The 23,192-nt window shown below is 38.3% G+C and overlaps 1 protein-coding gene across 1 annotated transcript in view; it reads right to left on the bottom strand.

Moving 5' to 3' along the window:
- Nucleotides 1-14,045, bottom strand: part of LOC137197565 (contactin-associated protein-like 4) — a 71,767-nt gene extending 57,722 nt beyond the window's left edge. Inside the window, exon 1 of the mRNA XM_067611060.1 lies at nt 13,881-14,045. Within this exon, the coding sequence (XP_067467161.1) occupies nt 13,881-14,045 (165 nt within the window). The remainder of the gene's footprint in view (nt 1-13,880) is intronic.
- Between the last annotated feature and the right edge of the window lie 9,147 nt (nt 14,046-23,192).

The raw sequence follows: 23,192 nt of genomic DNA, 5'->3' as shown, positions 1-23,192 counted from the left end.
GCAAAGTCCCAGCAGAAGTCGAGATTGCATCCAGCCAGTGAGCATCTTCCTCCACTTCAATAAGCAATAGACACACAATATTTACAGGTTCAGAGCTCTTTAAGGGTCTTGGACACAGTGCGGCTCAATATGCATCTCTTATACGGATGTTAATGTTAATTCATGCATCACTGGGCACAGTAATCACACTGAGTCCTATTTATGCCCTGAAACATGAACCACCGTCTTCAAACAGAAAATTGTGGTGATCTCTTTGCAAATCTGCACAACCTCTATCTACAACTTGACCAAGGAGAGCTGAGGCTGCTCCTCCTTCACATTAAACAATAAATTTGTATATATGCTTTGGAAATGTGAATAACTGACTTCATCTGAACCTGTTTCAAACTTTCAATCTGAAGTGAAGATGCTCTACAGTATGTCTGAAATCATGCCTTTTTCTCTGCTGCTAGTGTATTCATTAAAATTTTAACGTAATGTTTGGAAATACTGAGAAAGAGAGCAGCATAAATAGTGCATGCGATGTACATTTACATGACATTTTACATTTTTGATATGTACATATAGATGTGATTTTTATCCACTGTGACTTACACTCTGAGTGCCTGAAAGCCCCCCTTGCTTTGCACAGAGGAAGATACAAAATTTCCAGATATTGCATGTAGTCATCTATTGCAGAAATATTAGCAATATAAATACAAAAATCTTAGGATCTTTAATTAAGATCTTGAAAGCTGTGTGAGCTCTGTCATGGGTGGAAAAACTGTGACTGAAATAATGAAGCTGTGAATGAATTCTCCCACTCTTCAATGCCTTTGCAATCTCAGGAGAATATATGTACATCTTGCACTGTGATGTGTTATGTTTGAATTTCATTTCTTCACATTTTTTTCTGAATAAAATGGTAGCAGGTTAGGGACCCGTTTTGTCTGAAATGTCAGTGGTATTTATTTAATTTTGAATTAATAAAGAGAAAACTTCTAAGTCAGAGAAAAGTTTTCTCCTCCACATTCACTGACTTGACCTTGAGACATCAACTGGCTGACAATGATGGCACTTGTTTGGCTCGATGTGATTTTTTTGAAGCTGTCTAACAGCTATTGAGCTGTGAAGATCAGCACATCCACGATCTGGATGCTGAAAAACAACTTGAGTTTTTTTTGTTTCCAGTCCTTCATCTGCCGATCAAAAACACACCTAGCATGCTGGTATTTTTTTATGACTTTATAGCCTTCTGAAACTTATCCAGTTAGAAAATGTCAACAGCTGTTAGTATACTGTTTAAGTGCTGCTACTGATACTGGTGTGTAAAATATACATGCAGTTTATATACAAGCTGTTGTTGGTATATTAAAGGACATGGTGGCAATTTTCAATATTTATCTTATTTAAAACAAATCTCATGTGCCAAACACACAATGAATTGATCCTGTTTACAAGTATTGTGTGTGTGTATCCAAAGCCTGATCTATATATTAATATCTTATTCCTCTTTGCCATAGACCAAAATCTATTAACCTCTTGTATTGAAGTTCTTTGAGAAATTTAAATATAGTACAAAGTCAAGAGGTTGTGATATGAAGCACAACAACCAAGCAAAGCTCTGTAAACAGAAACACGTTCCCACTCATGCGTAGTGGCTTCTGCCTTACAAGGAACTACTCTCCGGAGACTGAAAACGTGATCGCTGTTATTACTCTTTTTGAAACCGTGTCTAAACAAACAAATGTGACAGTAACCTTTGTGGCGAAGGGACGTGTCACCCAGTGCAATGGTGTGGCTCATTGATGTGTTTTTAATAGTCTTTGGACAACAACAGAGGTCTACAGCAAAGAGGAATAAGATATATCAGGCTTTGGATACACAAACAATACTTAGATCAATTCATTTTTGGTTTGGCTCTGCACGTGATATTTCTTGACAATAAGAAAAATATAGAAAATCGCCAGCCATATCCTTCAAATTAATTAAACTTATTCACTTTTGAGGCTGAATATTGTGTTGGACTGCATTATATTGTCAGTGTTGTTTTCATGACAGCCTACCGACACAATAACAGTATTTATTGCACAAGTATTGTATTGAATTGCATTATACTGCACAGATCCCTCTATTCTGAGGGGAACAGCTGGTTTACTCTGTATACACAAAGTAAACATGTTCTTGCTTTTAAACATAGATTGCATAAATCAACAGAAGTGCACAGAGAGCATTAGACAAATATAAAAATGTCTATAATCTGATTCGCAGATGTGGAATATGTTTTGAAAGTTCCTGGTTACAAACAGACAAAAGTACACAAGAGATACAAAGTAGATTAAAATTAAAAAAAACAAACAAACATACAAGCTCAAGTTCCTGATTCTGTACCTCTAGGTATGTGGAACTCAGTTTAAACATCTACTGGGTTTCTGCTGGGAGCAGAAAACTGTTTGTAGTCTCCTCCCCTGGTGAGAGAGCCTGACCCTCTGCATGGTGGAGAATTTTAACGCTGTGAAAGTGTTCACACTCCATGTAGGAAATTGTAAGCAACAGGGAAGGTAGAGGTCCTTCCTGTTGGTGCTGCTCTTGTGCTCTACCTGTACCCACTGTCTCAGTACCATTTAGGACAAGGGCACTGAAAGGCATAATATAGCAACATGGGGAGCATGTGTAGTGAGGGGTCGTTGCTTAATATAGATTCACCGAGTTTTTGGCAGCATGTCAAGAGTGCTTTGAACATTTGTGTGTTTACAGGAAATGATTCTTTTCATTTTCCTAAGCTTGTAAGCAAGAAGCTTTCAACTATTTAATTTAAATTGCACTCAAAGCCACTTCAGAAACTAATTTCCTGCAGTTTTCTAATATCAACACATACTATATGATACAGATCATTATACTCTTTTGATTACTAATGGAGCAGCACTTTGCTGCAAATTCTTTTTGCTCTGAATTTCCCAAGTTTAACCGACTTTAACTGCCAACCTGGCAGGAAAAACACTGCTGTCATTAGTGCCCTTGAGCAAGGCATTTGACTCCCACCTGCTCCAGTGAAGTGGTGTGGGAGTAAATGGAGCAAAACAATAAAACATCAAAAAATCATCAGTGCGCTGATGGAAGAGTTTGTTAATGGTCCCTGTTTAATATTCATTATTTTTTAAACGCATTAAAACATTGAGTCTAACACATTATTTCTTGTCCTAGAAATAGCTGGTAGCTACTAGTTAATGATATGAAAAGGAACATTATTTTTCTTTGTCGCAGCAGGAGATGTTTTACTTGTTTGTAATACCAACAAAAACGGCACAGCAAGGCAAGTTTATTTTTTATAATAAAAAGCAGCGGCAAACAGAAAAGTCTTCAGACATGATTTAAAAGTACCGAAAGTTGGAGCAGACCTCAAATTTTCTGGGAGTTGTTCCAGATATGTAGTCCATAAAAACTGAAGGCTGCTTCTCCATGTTTAGTTTTGACTCTGGGGAAAAAGAGTCAAAACTAAACAGGAAAAAGTCATCAGGCGCTTCCTTTACTGTATGTCCAAACATGCATAAAACAACATTCACCACTCAGAGTATGTGTCTTAAAACAAGAACACTTCACCAATAAATTCAACAGGAAACACTGCAACACGCATTACAACAGCAGAAGAACTTGCACAACACAATATTCGCATGAAAACAACAGCAATGACTACACTTTGTTAGCCGTGCAGTTGCCATCCTGAGACCAGCTCATCTCTGTACCATCCAGGCTTTGTAGAACACATACCACATGTACTCATTTAGACTTCACCAGCACTGCAGTAGCCTAAATTATACATAAACATCAAAGACAGACGGTGTGTGTGTGTGTGTGTGTGGGCGTGTGTGTGGTGCAGGTCAGTGGCACATGACTGCCTCAGTTCACTGCAAGCACCGGTGCTGTAGTCGTACTTCATTATGGCTTCTTGTTACAGCCTCTGCTTTGAGGAGACGTTAAAACAAAATCACCTGTTGAAACATTTTGCACTTTAACATCTCCCTCTTCTGTGTTACTCTATTGATTCCTGAAGTAATAATTCACAGGTGGATCAGTGTGCGGACTAAGCTACTGATCAGCACTTCTGGAGTTGGCAGGAGTTCAACATCACACACAGGACTGACTCTTAAACTGCAACCGGCTGCCTCTCATTTACACCCAGATTTGGCATTTGCTAACATTCATTGCCCACTGCAACATAGGAACATGTTCTTTAATGGGAACGCATCACGCACACTTAAAAATCTATATTTATATTCTGGGGCTCTACTGGAATATCTTTGCATGATTTACAGTACAAAAAAAGTCTGGAACAGGCCCTTCTAACTCCTCTCTCTTTAAGACCCCTCAGCAGACTTCAGGCAGCACCGGAGGCTACATATACAAAGAGTAGCAGCAGGATTTCACTTCTTTTTCTCATTCTTTACTCAAAATGGATAATACCTCCGTACATGTTTGATGGTGCAATGATCTGACATCATCAGGAGAAGGACATAGGGGCGACATTGCAGATGAAGCAGAGCAGACTGAAGCTCTGGCTTTTAACTTGCAGGGAGCTTTTTACATACGTTCACCTCAAGTTTTGGAAGTTTGGAACTTGATCATAACATAACATAACATAGACATAACATAACATAACATAGACATCTGACATCATAACAGTAAAATAATATAAACAATAAGCAGAACATAATAAAAAGCATGATATGTCCCCTTTAAGCAAATATGCTTTGTTGATATCCAACCTTAAAAAAAGCACAACTGGTACAGTCCCTGATGGTGGATGCTATTATCCTCGGAGAATGCAATGATCTGCTGGATCAGCATCAATGATCACATAGTTTATTATTCTATTTATTAGAAATCACGACACTTCTCTTAGAGGCAGATTAATATCTTAATTAGTACATAAGCTCTTTTGCAAGATTCTGTTTAGGTTGTATTTACAGTTGGTTTGAGTTCAGCATAATGTTTTTATAGATATGCAAAGCTTTGCTTATGCATAATACACAACATTTCCCTCTGTGGAGCAGCAAGAGATTTACATGAGTGCATTTCTGGTGGCACAGACACTTTTCTTGAAATAGTTATGAAGTACACTTCAGTATTTGCACAAGTATTTTAGTATAATGTTGTTGGGAAAACCACTTAGCGGAGCATTTTCACCACATTAAACTGAATTAGGTTCTACTGTACCACTCAACGCAGACGATCTGGCTGTGTAACACAATCTGATTTGTCCTCATTGTGTTTCTCACATGCATGATGTGAAAAATTTAATTAAGCCAGGCTGATATTTTTCTCAATATTGCAGGATGGGTGGGGAACCTTTGATGCTTAATCATCTCAGCGAGTGCAATCGCAGCCATGGCTGTCAGCGTTTTGACAGATTTTATGATCATTACAAACTATTCTCTCATGGTTGAGAGAGGTGTGAGAGGTAGTTAGTATGCACACTGATAAGGAGAAAGATGAGAATCCCGGCGAAAAACGATGAAAATGAGATGAGTCGAGATTTTAATGAGGTTTCAATTGGAAATATTTACATGACACCACCTTATGATTCAGTGTCAAAAAAACTGATACCACAAATTCCCACAAGAAGTAAGAGAGTTTTCCTGGTTGTGACCTACAGATTTCTGATTGAATCCCTGCCAGCTGCAGGGCTGCTCTTCTGTAACTGACCCTGACCTGAAGTACTATTAAAATCAATCAATTCTCTGCCACTGGTGGACCAGCTCTTCATTCTCCTCCACCTCATGAACTGAGTCATTACATTGCTGGTCAGATACCTTATCTATGTTACTTCTTAAAGTTTCGGCTTCGACTCGGATTTGTCCTGCAGTGTTCAATGTCAGCTATCGTCCGTAATACCAACGACATGTCTTCTGCACTCACATTTCCTAAGACATCACATCTGATCTAATTATCCCTTGAGGCAGCCTGGAGTGTAAGAGGGAACAGATGGTGATTTACAGTCTAAAGGATTCTGGAGTCGGCTCCTGTATGTAGATGTTTTGTTAAATTATGCCCAAGACTCCTCTAGAAGCCTCAGAAGTCAATTCTGGCAACTACAGAATATCAGATTAGTTGTCTGCAGAGTTCTGATTGCACTATATTGGTTCTGTCATTGTAAAAAAAAGTTTATGTTAGAGAGACAATTCAAATCCTGTCAGCATCTATTTGAGCTACATTAAGTTAATATATTAGACCAAAGAAAGTGGTAATGTATGACAAGCCGGAAATATATGAACACCAACCACAAAGAGAACGGTGAAGGTAATAAACTGATTTTATTTTGCTTCAGGGGACAATCACAAGTTAAAAAGGTCAATGAGTGACTGAAGGGTTGCTGGTTCAGTTCCTGGCAGCTGCCCAACATCTGTACTAGCAAGACAATTAAACCCCAAAGCTGCAATGAGTGAAGTCGAGAACTGTGTAACCAGTAAATGATATACAGAGGGATAAACTTCTACTATGTTCTCCTTCATCACCATTCTCATCATCAACTTTTTCTTCTTCTTCTGCATCATCATTATTTTCTTCATCATCATGATCAGAATTTAATCATCATCAGCATCAACTTCATCATCTTCATCATCATCATCAACTTTTTCTTCTTCTTCTGCATCATCATCATTTTCTTCATCATCATGATCAGAATTTCATCATCAGCATCAACTTCATCGTCATCATCATCATCATCATCATCATCAACTTTTTCTTCTTCTTCTGCATCATCATCATCATTTTCTTCATCATCATGATCAGAATTTCATCAGCAGCAGCATCAGCTTCATCATCATCAACTTTCTCTTCTTCTTCTTTGATCACTATCATCATCATTTTCTTTTTTTTACTGTCACTTTGATACTAATCATCTCACTTGCAGCCATCATTAGAGGGTCAAAGGTCAGGCATGCTCAAGCTCATTACAGTTGAAGTCTCTCTCCTCACTGCTGCACTTACAGCCAGTGGGTCTTGTTTTTAGTACAGACCGGGACCCTCTACAATGCCCAGCGACTGAGCACTCTTCTTAGACCAACTACACGTCATCGTAGGTGATGACAGTACCATGTGATTAATGAATGTGTGTTTAAGGAAGCAGAGCTCCAGCGGGACTGGCCTTGAGCCAATATCAATGTGTGTCAAAGTCAGATGGATAGACTGCAGGCCTCTGTCAGTTTTATCACTTAACTGCTTGTCCCTGGGTTAATAAATCTAGATTCCTGAGTGACATCTCCACGTTTACCTGTGGCCACAGCTGCCATAATGTAGCCTTGACTTCATCAGATCGCATTCATGCCCCCCCCCCTTCTCTGAATACACATTTTCATAAATGACACTAAAGAAGAAATATGAGAGGGGGCTTCTCCTCAGCTTCCTCTCACTTTTCCCATCTCCACTGTCACAAACTCCAGAGTCTCATGAATCATAAAGGACAGTGGGTTTCTGCAGGGAGGTGCACGGCTCATTCACGCTAATTGGATTATATCCACAGGTTTACGTTCCTCTCAATACAGACATCCAGTTCATCGGAAAGAAGTAAATTCTGATGTTTTGGTTGAGATGGGCAGCATTGTGAATTTTTCCTTTAGCTCTATCCTCAGAATTGTTAATAAAAATATATCTCAGTATGAGCCTGGAATAGAAGAGCAGGACACATTTACTGACCGTAAACATCATTAAACAGCCAGTGCAGTCTACCAAATGAACCACATTATTAGCCTGCAGTGATCATTACAAACCTGGAGGAAATCAAGCAGGAAACAACATCTTGTCATTAATAACCCACTTGTGATCTCTGAATCACTGCATAATGTAGGCAAAAATCTACATTATTTAAACATTAACTTCAGGGCCACAACTAACGATTATTTTCTCAATTAATCCATCAATCATTTTCTCTACAAAATGTCAGAAAATAGTAAAAAATGCTAGTTATACCTTCCTAGAGCTCACCCTGACTTTAAATTACATCTTCAAATGTCTTGTTTTATCTGTTAAAAGTCCAAATCCAAAGATATTCTGCTTCAAATCCTCACATTTGAGAAGCTAAAACCAGCAATTGTTTGGCATTGTTTGCTTAAAAAAATGACAAAACTAATCGATTAAGTGGCTAATCACTGCAGCTCCGATGAACTTTGTGTTAATGATTTTTAAAATATTAATTAAGTGGAAAACTGAACCTGAAGAACATGAGATAAAAACACTGAACTCAACTGAAGCACAGCAAGTTTAAAACAAACCAAATTAAAGCTTCATGATGACAGCGATCGATTTCCTTTCGGAGTTTCTTCAAAACTTTTTTTCCAAACTGAACATGTGTGAATAACAGATCATCTTCTGAGAGGAGTATAACAAACCCTGATATACAGTATGCAGCTCTTCTGGCTGTGTGCAGACACCGTGAGAGGGACAACATCTGGATTGTCTGGTTGACAAAACCCTTTAATAGATCCTTTAATAGATTCCCTAACAGTGTCATCTATCTGATGAAAGCTTATTTTTTACAAGTTAAAATGAGTTATAATGGTATTTGTGTGATAGTTTATTGATCAATGCCTTCTTACAAAAGGCACAGATTACTGAGCTGCAGGACAGAAACGTTGGAGCTGGTGGGGATTCAGAGTTTCGCTCAAGAAAACTTCAGCAGATAAAAACTCGACCCGGAATTTCTTCTCATGCTTTCCCTCTTGGTTGGAAAATATGAGTGGAGGGAATAGATGAGATCTCTGCTCCCTCAGCGGTTAGGTGCTCTTGACCAGGCCACAAAATGACTCAGTCAGCTGATGTCAAGAAATTTTATAAAAAAAAATCAGAGAATGATGACTTGAAATGCACCCCTGTGAAAAGTGAGTTTCCACCTTTTCACCTTGATGGAAAGACAAGAGACAGTCAGAGACGAGACATGACAAGAAAAAGGCAAAAGTTTCATGTTGAACTGGGAGGCCATTTTTCTTCCACTTCAGTGATCAATGTTCAACTCATGCAAGGAATTTTATCCCCATGAGCAAGGTTTTACTTTTGAGCAAAAATTGTTCTTCTATAAACATTTTATATAAACTACATTCTTTTGTTGCTTAACATTATGTAATCTAGTAATTTAAAGTACTTATCTATACTGTGCACCTGTTCTTGTACTTCTGCTGCTCTGACTTTCAGTTTCTCTGCATGGGATCAATAAAGATTATCGTATTAACTTAAATTAAATATATTTTAGCTTCTGTATGTGGACTCTTACCATAATCCTAACTTTAACCACAGTCAGTTTATTAGCATAAACCTAATCAATAGCCTCAACATTTGAGTTTTTGTCCCATGTCTCTTTGTGCTTTTTGTGATGAAGTAACATAACTTTCATATTCCTGTTAACAGCATCACATTAGTTGTAAACCATTAGTTGGTTGTGATGCAACTTATCAGCTGCACACAGCTTAACAATATGCTTGCACAGAGTAGCTTTCAAGCTCTGATTGTTGCCAAATAGGAGAATATGCTTATAAACTGTAGAAGTACCTCACATTAACACAAGTCACTTCCTAAATAATCTAACGCACCTGAATTTACAGCTCAGCATCCATCATCAGCCAATACTTCCCACCTTGAAACAGATTTGGAACAAAATCATCTGACTCTGAACTGAGAGAAGACAACACTTTCACCGCCTCTTCTCTTTGTAGATGAAACACTTAGTGACATTAGTTTTAAACTGAGAACATCTCTCAGTGGAGACTAGTGACTGTGAGTGGTGAGTCATTCATTATCTGAACACAATGTGTGCACGCACAGGTACATAAACCACATTTATCTGCATTATGTGCACACACACACACACCTGATGAGCAGGTTGGCACCTTGCATGGTAGCCTGTGCCATCAGTGTATGAATGTGTGTGTGAATGGGTGAATGTTGGCATGTAGTGTGAAACGCTTTGAGTGGTCAGAGGCCTAGAAAGGCAAAATATAAATGCAGTCCATTAACCATTTACACACACACACACACATACACACACACACTCTCTCTCTCTCTATCTGCTACTTAGCATTCCCTTGCTCTCCTCATGTTCACACATGGCTATTTGCTTCTTATCTGAGGAGGCACACACTCACACTGACACATAAACATGCACACAGACACGTGCACACACACGGGCACATATGCACGGACAGACAGAGTAGGAGTGCAGCGGTATTATCTGTCATTAGGCTGCGATTAGAACACACACTCCCCTGACTCCAAATCAGCCGAGAGAAGAGATAACAATCCCATGGAGGACATATGCAACAACACTGGAGAGACACAGAGAGGGAGAAAGAAATTTTTATGATGCCTCATGCGTCTCCTTTGTGTACCTAAAGCTGTGTGTGTGTGTGTGTGTGTTTTGTCTCACGGGCACAGCAGCCTGTAAGCGCACTTTGGCTCATCGGAAGCACTGTGTGCATGGCAGCAGTGCCTCCCCTTATGCATACAGTCAGCATTTGAGGGAGCATTGGGCAGATAACTGGAGGAGATACCATCAGCTGGACTAATAATGTTCACACAATTATTGAGGGCTTTGCATGGAAAATTGTGCACCACTTAAGACCAGAAAGAACTAAACTTTTTAATTTAATGACCACCACAAAAACTAATTGGTTTAAAGTCCCTATGATCTTGAAAATTTCTGATATTGCCCCCCCTAGTGGTGGTATAAAAAGCTATGTGGCATAAAAAGCATACAGCATCCAATCAGAATATCTTGAAACATGCTGTGGTTCAACTCCACAGGTGTCTACCTATACAGTAAACTGAATTATATAAAGTTAAATAGTCTTAACAAGTAATCAACAAAATGTGTTAATTATACAATATTTTAAAACACCAAAGAAGAAGAGTTGACTTGCGCTTTTGTGCTCAGTTAAATTAACATTAACTTGACTATTGCATTGCATCTTGATAAGATGTTTACAGTTTGCATTTGGCTGCATTAACCTCAGTGTGCTGGTGAGACATCAGCCATATCAAAACCATCTCCTGCCTCCACCTGCCCTGCTCGAAGCCGCTGCACTCGCTGCATCTCGTTCCCTCTGCGCTGCCGCCACAACCGTAACTTCATTAGAGAGCATTTCTATGCAGCATATCATTTCTTTTCTGAGCTTGGTGAACTCAGACAAATCTCACCTCTAAACCGCATCTCTACTGAGCTCTCCTACACTCCCAGAATGCACCTGAGGGCAGTCACCTGTCTGTCTGCTACGTTTGTATATGAGGTGCAAATTACACACAGATTGCGAATACAAATTGTGTTAATTTTGCTCATAATATTTTGGTAATAAATCTGTGTATGACAGATACATACAGATATATACTTAGTAACTACTGTATGACTGAATCAGAATGACTATTTTTAGATTGATAATACTGCAAAAAATCGTGTGTCATTTAGTCAAATAAAGTGTTTGTTGGCACTTGGCAGTAAAGTTTCAATAAACAGAAAACCCTTGTAGCAGTAACTGTTTCTACTCCAGGCCTACAGGTAAGTTAGAGACATTTCCACCCTCTTCAAATTAGCTTCTGACCCCTTTCAAAGTCTGTGTCTACTGCAGGAACAGCAACTCTTTTTATAGTTAGAATACATGTACATAACAGTGTTATTGTTCAACTTTAATGACTTGACAACAGCTTGTGACGAAGGTTCTGGCTTGAAGCTCAACTGTAGCTGCAGTATTCATTTTACATGACTTTGTTTTGTGATATATTACCTCCTCTCCAGATGTTTTTTGTTGAAAGTCTGCTTTAATTATCAAGTGTAATTGTCTCTAGTGTGAAAATAGAAGCATTCCCTTGTGATTCCTTAGTTCACAACAAAGCTAACAGTAGACAGATTTTTGATTTTATGTTTTATTCAGCTTTTTCTACAAATTCCATCTAATCTTCATCAAAGTTTCTACATATTTGGATGATGTGACTATAGTTGGTCGCCAAATTCTGCACAAATCTGCATATTTTCTGATCAAAATGAATCAAAATTTGATTGATTCAGTATAAAGGTGGTTCACTGACAAACAACATGCATGTCAGTGGGTTTAACTAAGTGATCATGAGTCTGAATCACTTTAAAGTTTGTAAAATACATCATTGCACAAAGAGCTCCAGTATACCCAGACTCTTTCTTTTTCTCTGAGCACCTCATGGATAAACAGGGCTGCTGATGACAGATTTATCAGCCATCAGAGGGATGAAACCTGTACACCTGTCACTGCTCCATACACTTCCTTACCCTAAATATTTACGCTGCAGCTTCAGCGGAGAGAAGAGTCACTCTGATTGGTTTCAGAAACACAAACATCTGCCCTCTCACAACGGTTTTACCTCCTTTGTTCACTGTGACAAATAGCTTGAGTCAAATCTTGCCTATGGCACTGGCTCAACACTAATACAAAGTCAAATAAAATGTAGAGAGATGGCCGGTGTATGGGAGATTATTAAGCGGATGATGTACTGTATGTTTGCTCTCGACGAGGGCAAAAAAAAGGGTTTCAAGCTCTACTTATTGATTTTAGAGTGACAGCTACATTTTCTTTTGATTATGGCTTGTGATAGGCACTCTGCTGAGTCCACACCATTTCCTCCGGGGCAAAGAAATCTCTTTATCTCTTTGTTTCATTTTTTTTTTTATTTTACTCTTTCAAAGCCCATAATGTCGGTGCGTCTTTCTCCAGCAATTGTTGTCTGTCAAGGGGAATATAAACCTGACGTGGTAATATTTATCATTTATCTGTCTGTCCCCGCTCTGCTCAGCCTGAATCCCTTAGTGGCATTTTATTTTTTCAAATGTATAACAAATATTGTTTCCCCAGGCATGTTGACTCAGACTACCATTTAATACAGCATCAGCACTATGATAGAGAAACATTTACCCTCTTTATTAGTCTGTCTTAGCAGTATTGTTTGGCATATGCACACATCTCCTATGTAAAATTATTCCCCTGCTGACATTTCCATCAACACAGTGGATCCCAAATGGACTATCAATGATGTACAGGAGGAGTCTTATGAGGCTTTTTTGAATAACTATGCTTTTTTATTACTTTTTGTGGTCTTAATAGTGCCTCTTAACTATATTGTGCCCCCCCAAAAAATACAGGAGAAATCCAGAGGGCTATGAAACATCGCACTACAAAAGAGAATGACAAGTAGACAGAATAAAAGATGATGATAATATAACAAAAAATGCTCTCAACTAACACTCATACAGTAGAGCAGAAACAAATGAATTCTCCACTTGCTGGTCATTTTCTTCTCTATGAGCACTGAATGCATTTCCATCCAAACCTCTGACAAGAAATGAATAATGTATTACTGAAATATGAAACTACTACAAACCTCTCTAATAACAGCGATTCACGTTTATGCAGCCATACTTCAAAGTGCAACCGCAAACTTCTGCAGCTTGCACTGGAGCAGGTGAGGTTTGAGTGCCTTGCTCAAGGGCAACTGTTTAAATGTGCTGAGCGAGAGGAAAGTGTTTCTCATTCACTTTCCCCCACCCACACGCTTCCTGCGCTGCCCCATTGAAGAGCTTTGCATGGGAAGCCGTGCGTGAAATATAAAAATAAATCAATGAAGTGATATTGCTGAGCATGTCATAAATCTCTAACTCGGATGTCTTTCAAAAAGACTCATTTGCAACAAAAACTATATTAGTTTTTACCTGTATTATCTCAGGAACTACACTTTTTCAAACATTTGAGATGAATGTATGGCAGCAGCAAACACACAACCCTACATCAAATCTCCTCTAAGATAAAATATGTCACTGTGCTCACCTCCTCTCGTTGCCCCGTACGAGCTGGAAAGTATCAGGGCGACCTGTGCAATAATTCCCCAGACTTTTTTACTCCAGAGATCCATGATGAAGTGGAAGGATGCTGCAGAAGAGCCCGGCGGGTGAAGAAAGGAGACAAGCTGCCTCTCTTCTCCTCTTCACTCCACTCCTCCTCCTCCACACTCTCCAGATCCCTGATGAATTTTTCACTTCTGCGTCCACAGCGCTCAACCAACATCCGCCTGCACCTCCACGGCGATGACAGCAGAGGCAAGAAGCTGCTTTCTGTTCAGCTGCACTCTGCAGAATGAGGGGATAGAAGAGGGTGAGGGAGAGAGACACACATAGAGAAGGAGAGAGAGAGAGAGAGAGAGAGAGCTTTCACTACTGTCACAGCTCCGGATACTTTAGTCATTAACAGGACTTGAAGACCCTGTGCTCTGCCAAAATCCTTATGCAGAAAACCCACTGCAGGCTACTCTATTCTGCTCTGACAATGTTTGAGAAAGAGTCATCTCAGGTCCCATTAGGCTCCTGGATGCTGCTCACGGTCTGTTTGTCATCATGTAATGCAGCAGTTCAGGTCCGGTGGCTACGGAAGGAATTCCCAGCAGTGACTCAGTCACTGTAAATCAATTGTGAAAGTATCCCACTGAGAGAGGATACAGGAATAAAAATCACTACACTATTTCTAATTATTGCATTTATTCTCCATATGGTTATTGTATATAATCTCATACATAGATGTACAGCTAAAATACCAATTGATCAAGATTTTTACTGCTTTCTGGGAAAGAAAGCTAGTGCATTCAGCTGTTTCTTTCTTTTTCTTTCATTTATTTAACCAGGTAAAATTGAGATTTACATCTTTTTTTTTTTTTTTTTTTACAGACAACATAAACAGGCTAACACAAGTGCCAAACACTGCACAAAAGAGCATAAACAATAGGCCCTCAAGATGTGGATTGAAGTATTTGAATTTTCAAAAAACATCCAATTAACTTTTTTCCAGGTCCTTTAAAACTGACTTCATCTCACAATAAATAATAAGTAATACCTGCTGACAATTTCAGGTTCCTCTGTACATTGTTTCAAGTGGAAAGTGCGGTATATTTAAAAGCTTTTTGACCCAAGAAACTCAGCAAACTGACATCTAAACATCATGAGAGCGCAGAACATTTGCATAAATGTACACATATGTGAAGGACAAAGCCCGAGGAAGAATATTACCTTCATAATAAGAAAATATTAAGAACCATGAATGTAATATAACATGCAGAATATCAATATGTGCTTTTTATTTTGCACTGAAATTGCACTCAGTGTGAATTTGGTGTATAAATGCACCTGTGCAACAGGCCTTTAACAGAAAGTGTGATGTTTGTGTCCTGAGCCCTCAATCTGTGAATATTTGGTCATCCTCTACTCACAGCAGGAGGCAAATCAAAGTTTGGAAGTGAAATCTCTTTCACGGCAGTGGGTGAGCACTCTTTCCATAGAAAGCTGGATCTTTTGTCTGTCTCATCCCCCCTTATGTCAAAATTCAAGTTTAGGTTTAATCAGCTTCCTCGGCGTACAAAAGGGAAAAATCTAAAGCACACTGAGTCCTGAGTAAAAAGCTTTTGACACTTCATGGCTGACACCAATGTGTTTTGGCTAAAAATCTTTGTCAGGATGTTGAAATAGAATATATGTTTTTCAGTAGTTATGATTTGATCTATGCACACACCACATATAGGCCGTCTTTTCTTTTTGCATCCACTTTGAACCAGCCCGTCCTCACAAGAAAAACGACAGCATAGGTCGAAATTTCATCCAGCAAAAACGACCTATAGGTACGTTTTAGTGACAGATGCCATCTAGCAGCCGTTGTAATTATGATCCAGGGAAGTGATGCAGTTCAGACGATGTTTATATATGGTGACAGATGTTTATATTCAGAGTTGGTGGGTTGGGTGGATGGCTAGATAGATAGATAAATGGCAAAAAGTGGACTTAGCTGCAGGAGACTGCTGTTTGCGTCCTGTTTCCAACTGTCACGTTTCCAACTGTGAGTTGGGAAAGTTTTTTGAAAACCATAAATTTGATTGTCGTTGTGTTTTCTGTTGCCATGACAACTTTACGGAAGTTACCATGTTTTAAGTGATCATTTTAACCCAAACCATGATCTTTCACTAACCCTAACCAAGTGGTTTTTGTGCCTAAACCTAACCAGACCTTAACCACAACATTTTCACACCATAAAACATGATTATTTTTTACGATTACTGCCGACAGAGGCGGCATTTTAGAAAACGCTCCTATGGGTCCTTCTGGAGTGCAGGTACAATCAGCCTATGTGGTCATTTCATCGTGAAGATGTGCTGCTTTTAACACCCTGAAGAAGGCTTTCAGCTGAAACCAGTTCAGTCATGTAATATTAAAATAAAGGTTTCTTATCATATTCAAGACACAGTGTGTGGATTTTTCTTTCTTCCTTGCAACTGTTGTGACCCTTCATTCCAAAGTGCACCTTTGTTAGCCGAGTCTGACTTTTTAAAAAACACTTTTTTACCTCTGTCTGTGTCCTTGGGGTGCTTTAGTGGCTCAGTGGCATACCATACAAAAGCAGATAACACATATATGCAACAACCTCGATTGGCAGCATTCAATATTATTGAGAATTTAGGTCCAAAATCTCATCTCAAATCTCATCTCAGTCTATTTTTTTTAGAAAACTTTCAGAAAGTTTTTTTTTCTCCAAACTTGCAGCCTTTATGATTAAACAAAAACACACAGTAAAGAAGACTGATGATATTTCTCCTGTCTGAAGAACAGATGTTTCTTTTTTTTTTCATTTGAAAAGTCTGACACAATCATTTCACAGTCATCTATCATTTGATAACCACCACACAATGGGATAGAGAGAGAAGTCATTTCTCCGTCTAAATTGGGTTTTCACGCTCATATTTGAATACTAAGTAAATATCTCAGTTCGGCGTGAAGACAGAGATTATGCTGCAGTCTTTTTCGGCATTATCGCAGTTAATATGACTGTTCCTGGATCACGTCACTGTCCTTGTTTTATCTGCCGCGATAACTTACCATACACACAGGGATGTCAGAGAGGCTTTTCAGGAGCAGAGAGGCGGGCGGCATGTGAATGAGGCAGGCTTGTGTGTGGCGAGAGGAGCAGAAATAGAAACAGTGTGCCTGTGTGAAACCGTGAACTGAAGATTTTGTGTTAAAAAGAGATGCAGAGAGAAACTTGTTTGTGTTTTTGTGCACATGAGAGGTGGACACAGAACACACAGAAAGTGAAACTGAGTTTTCACACATACAGTATGCTAATTGCTCCTTTCATGTCTGGATTTTGTACCTACATTTGGATGGATAGTTAACATCCTAAATATGTTTCTGCTCAGTTTAGCTTTATCTAAACGATGAGAAGATTCGCCGCTACTGTAGATTAATGCCAAAGCTGAGAGTGAATATTTGCACGGGAAACATTTACTCAGCATTTGCAAATAATTCTGTGTATCATCAGACGATTCGTTGTTTGATGTGGAAGTGAAACGGGCCAGCGGATTCATTTCATTGCAGCGTTGTGATTTTTGGAGGAGTTTATTTGATCTTCTTTGTCTAAGAAGAAAACATGCTATGATGTTAAAGCATAGGTTCACAATTGGTGGTGGCCATATCAACACTGAAACAGGATTTGCTTGCTGTAACCATTCTTCCTGTTCATTAGAAGATCTCCTTCAAATGAACTTTCAATGTAAGTGATGCGGAACAAAATCCACAGTCGTTTTGTGAAAAAGGGTGCATTTCAAAGTTTATCTGAAGTTAATATGAGGCTTCAGCTGTCACTTGAATATTGTTTTAAGACAGACTTGAAAAAAAAGTGAACCTATCCTTTAAGCATGGGCTTTTTTATGCCCTACAGCAATTCAGTTAGCTTTATTCCATCAATCTTCTTTAAAATGCATATAATGTTACTATACCTGTTGCTCTTATCTTCTCTCTACATGTACATCAAGTGACAGACCCTCCAGGAATTTCTAATCATGATATATAAAAAGCACTTTCTTTTTTTTTCTTCCTGCAATTTTTCAACAACAACAAAAAAGGTCGAACTGGAAGAATTCTTAGAGAAGCACATCCAGCTTCTTGGCTTGCTTGCTGCAAAGAATGCCCAGTTCGTGTTCCCAGAGTGCCCATGCCGACCTGAGATCCAAAGCAATTCCTCAAGTCAGAAAACAGAAACAGTCACAAAGTTTTACAGCTGCCTTGCAATTTTCAGTGTAATTGAGTACAACTTTTAACTCAAAGTTTATGAAGACCGACTGCAAATTCAGTCATTATGTGCCACAATAATCATGAAAAGACTCCTGGAGGGACTGATGTGATATAAACTTCCTTTGAGGTCTGAGATTAAGTCCTCAGATAATATAGATTTAAGTATAAAACAGAATTCTGTAGGAGTTGAATATGTTGATAATAACGTAACATTTATTATAAAAATCTTGGTTTTCCCTAATTCATTTTGCATTGAATTAGATTGTTTACATCTGAAACAGCTGATGCACTAATTTGGTTTGTTTTTAAGTGAAAAAGATGACTTTCCTTTGACATTGTGTTTTCTTTCTCTCTTTATTTTTGTGTAAATTACTGCTTGTTTTGCATTGACTTTTTCACTTTGCTTTGTAGCTGTGTTTGAGCCCTTCCGCAGCCTCCTGCCAGGCCTCGTTTTGTGTAACTCATTTTTATTTTGCATACCAAATGAAGCCGGCCAATGACTGATGCACTCCCACTCTACTTTATATTCACAACACCTGCTGCAGCCTGTGGAGGGCTTTTGGTTCAGAGTTTGTTTAAGAGGTGAGCAGGGATGATTTAAACTTGGTGAAAGGGAGAAAAAGTAAATACAGAGTTTATCTCTATACACCATAAGTATAGGAGCACTTTGTCAGTGATGATAGCTTGAGACAATTACAGCAGTGTGTTGTTTTGGGGTGGGGGTGGGGGGGGGGGGGGGGGGGGTGAGGGTTTGTTGGGTTTTTTTTTTTTTTTTGTGACTTAAAGTTTATTGAATTTTAAATTTGCAGTAATACAAAAGTATATCATAGAAAACCCAATAACAATACAATACTTGAACAAAGAAGAAGAATAGAAGAACAAAAAAATAATAAAATAATAAAAGGTAAATAAAAACAAATATTTAATAATACAATAGAGTGAATTAAAATAACAGTATTAAATGACGTGTTGTGTAAATTTGTCAGATGTCAACAGTACCACTGTTAGGTGTCCACTCACAGTCCTTAAGAAACGAATGTTTAAATAGTGTTCATGTAATTTTGTCCAACCTCCTGCATTCATAATGGTCTCAACAAAGACCTGTATATGCTACAGAGAAAATGTCTCTGTATGTTTATGAATACAGATAACAACATGTTGTAACAAACATATATCAATACAAGCATAGTCTGTGTGTTTTATGAGCCCAGCCCTTAATGACATCAGTCGACCTAATACTCAGAACGGGGTGTTCACTGGTACGTCTGTAGTGAGTGAAGCCACAGAAACATTCCCCATTTATTATTGTATTTTTCTACCTCATTTATTCGGCTATGAGACATTCTCTCAAAAGCTGCCACCTTACCCAGTTCTCAGATCCATTCCCGAAATAATGGACCTTCTACAGCTTTCCACTTTCTCATTATTATCTGTTTACCAATCATAGTACTTGTCTGAATCCAGTGTGCTGAGGGTTTTACAGTTTGGTCAGTGGGTTGAGGATTTCCATGTATTTACACACCAAAACCAAAGGCGTCACTAGAGATTTATGGTTAGGGGGGCTGGGCCTTTACCAGGGGGGCTGGGGGGAGGAATATTTTTTTTATGGCTTAAATGCTATCCATCCACTTACAACAGACACAGATCAAGCAAAGGTTTTGAAGCCAAGGAATGCTGTCTCCTCTCTCTTAGATATGTTGAAGGTCCTAAGTCTGTTATTGATACGCAGACTGATGTTTGATGTTTGAATCATTTAAGCTAGTCTATGCCTAGTATGAGTAAATTCAGTATTAATTTTTACTGAAAGCTTAAACAACTCAAACTTGCTTTCTTCTTGATCACTAACCTCCATCAGACCTGCTCTTTCAGCCCTGTCAGTCTCCATCTTCCTCCTCTCCCTCTCCTCGCCTGTTTTCAGTAACATGTTATTTTATTAAACTCAGATTTACAATAACTCAAGGCTTAATGAGTGGTCAACCAGTTTAAATTGGTATTTGTCTGAACTGGCAAAATCTTCTCACCTGACCGGCCTTCGGAGGAGCTGCCACCTTTTTGAAGAAATGTCGTATATCCATCTACATGTTGAGGAAATAAGGGATATAAAATTAGGTTATCATCAACACAATGTGACCTTTTCACTGACATTGACTGATTATAAACAATAATCTATGCCTACTGATATGATTGTTTCGAAATTCTTAAGAGGCATATAAAAGCAAAGTATGTAAAGAGCTGTCAATAACATCTATATCTCTTTTACTCCCTCACACTTTGGCTGGCTGGCTCATCAGCTAGTTAGTACAGTGGAAACCACTTATAGTGATCACATTTGTCTGGGTCAAATTAATCACTGTAAGTGGATGATTATTATATAATTATAATAATTATTAATAATAATAATATTTTTTTCTTTTTCTTTATTTCTCATAGAGATTACCATCTAATTGACATTTGTATATTTATTACATGATTTAAAAAGTAATGAAATGGCCAGCTTCACTATTTACTGTAGCTGTTTCAAATTATAGTACAGCTGTTTCGCTGCTTACTTATTTTAAAATGAGAGAAAGAGAGAGAGAGAGAGAGAGAGAGAGAGAGAGAGAGAGAGAGAGAGAGAGAGAGAGAGAGAGTGAAAAGCAGTGGTCAAGCGAGCTAGAGAGTGGATGAGGAGAGCGAGTAGTGGTAGCCTGAAAGCCGGTGAATGAGAGGAAGAAAACATTATTTTCTGATTGTTTCACGGTGGTTACAAATAAACACACCCACACCCCACACCTCCGCACCCCTGATAATGGTGCCGCAGCCGCTAATTACAATATCATATGTGTATCATCGGAGTAAGGTAAAATAAATTAAAAATAATGTTACTGTAATTTTATTTTTTCCCTCATGTTTTCATGTATGAAAAGACCAAAAATGAACATTGTAAGCGAACTATTGATTACTATAAGCGAATTATTCAAACAGCATTTGTATAAGAATGATTTTGGACTGAGCTTTTTGATCCATATAAGCGGTTGATTACTGTAACTGTGATTATATAAGCAATTTCCACTGTATAACGTTGGTGTTATATAGCCCATCCTCTTGTCTTTTCTTCACTTAAACCTAAAGTTAGTGAACGTTAAGCAAGAAACAAATGAGTAACAACTTGATAGCTCACTACATTGACCATCATTTGCCACAAATTCATATTGGAGTTATGATTTTCACTCTGTAACTACTTACTATTTCACTCTGTATATTATGTTTATGTTGGTAAAGTCTTAGCCAACATCTTGTCACAACTTCAGTAGTTTCTGACTACCCTTACAGTCTCTACTGTGGGCTCTGAGAGAGCAGCAGCAGCCTCTCCCAGGTCCTAGTGCCTGGTGTTGTAGGTACATCGTGAATTTGGAGACCCAATGGCACAATTTGATCGACTTTAATGAAAACTGAATGAGAAAAAAACTAATAATGTACATTTATTTTGGAGGGGGCCTTACAGGCTCTTGAGGGGCCCTGTCGATGCCCCTGGGCCACGTTCCCAGCTGTGCCCCCTCAAGCCTTTATTATAAAATATTGCTAGAACCTTAAACAAATGTATAAATCTGCACAAAAAAATGAAAAACATTGAAGAAATACCTTATACTTACTTACTTTAAATAAAGGCTTGTTTTATATAGTATTCTTTTGTAAATTCATAGAATTATCCAGTTTATCCTTAAAGCCGTCCAATCAAAGCACAGATATCTGGATGCAAAACACAAAAAAATTATGTAAAATTATATTCAAATTACCCTCCTTTAACATCCATTAAAGCTATCTTGAGAACTTTAGGCTTTAATTGTATGTGATTATCTCATCTATTTACAGTAAATTACTGGTAAATATTGATTTTATACCATACAAAAAAATAGGATCATGATATTTTTTATATATTGTGTGTACACTGCCATCATTCTTCAGAACCTGCCACTTATAGGCTATTTGAGGCTAAAGAGAGCTATTGTATTTAGGTCTTGACGCACAACATATTGGTGTTGGGGCTACATATCAAAACCAATCCTATGTTCCATCCTAATGCTGAGGAAAGCCTAGGGCTGAAACCTGTCTGTTTTTTTGCTGCTGTGCATCATTAAAAAAGTGATATACACTTATTTGTGAGTGCTGATGGCTTCATTTGTTATTGATGTGAGATGCTGCCCTGACAATGTTTTTTGTTATTATACATATTGACATGTGCAACACATGCTTACTTTAAAAAAAGATAAGTAATTCCATTTCAAAAACTGGAGGTAGCTATAATAAAGGCTGTAAATCCACATTTAAAATGTTGGAAGCTGTCTCCCAATACTTTATGTTAGACCACAACTTGAAATTGCATATGTAGCATCCATGTGTTTTTTCCTTATGAAAATCATTTGTAGACCTAATTTTTCTTCTCTAAACATTAAGACCCAAAGTGAGCTTATGTTTTATATATATATATATATATATATATATGTATATATATATATATATATATGATACTTTGTGTATTATATGTTCTTGTGTATATGATGGTTTTATGGTGCACTATGAGCTCACCAAGTTTGTTGTAATGACAATTAAATTAACTCAACTCATTAAGAGTGTTGTTGTATCACAAAAAATAAATAAGAGGAGTTAGCCTTAATGAAAAACTAATTGCAATTTATTTATGAGCGGCTCGCGAGCCACAACAACAGAGGGGGATGAACGCCAAACATAGCAGTAACAAACTGAAGTTTATTAAAGTAAATTACAACGATAATTGCGATGGGGTGTGAAAGTCAAGATCAGTGATGTATGCATGACTGCAGTGTCTGATATGAAGTGCATGTTGTCAGTGTTCAAACATCCCGAGTTCAGTGAAGGGTGAAGGGACTGACACACAAGCATCTGGGCAGGCGGGATTAAGCAACTTGGGGACACTGGCCAGGTGTTCCCAGTTAGCTCAATGACACCTCGGCTCCACCCAGCCAAGGACCTGCGAGACACACAAAGCACACACAGTACACACAATACACAGGACCAAGGCGACAGACTCTGGGGCCGTCACAGACTTTTAAACATTTTTTTATCGCCTCTTATGTTAAAAAAACAAAGG

Source organism: Thunnus thynnus, chromosome 14 (genome assembly GCF_963924715.1).
Source record: "Thunnus thynnus chromosome 14, fThuThy2.1, whole genome shotgun sequence".
NCBI lineage: Eukaryota > Metazoa > Chordata > Actinopteri > Scombriformes > Scombridae > Thunnus > Thunnus thynnus.
The sequence above is the reverse complement of the archived record's forward strand: the minus strand, read 5'-3'. Positions and strand labels throughout refer to the sequence as shown.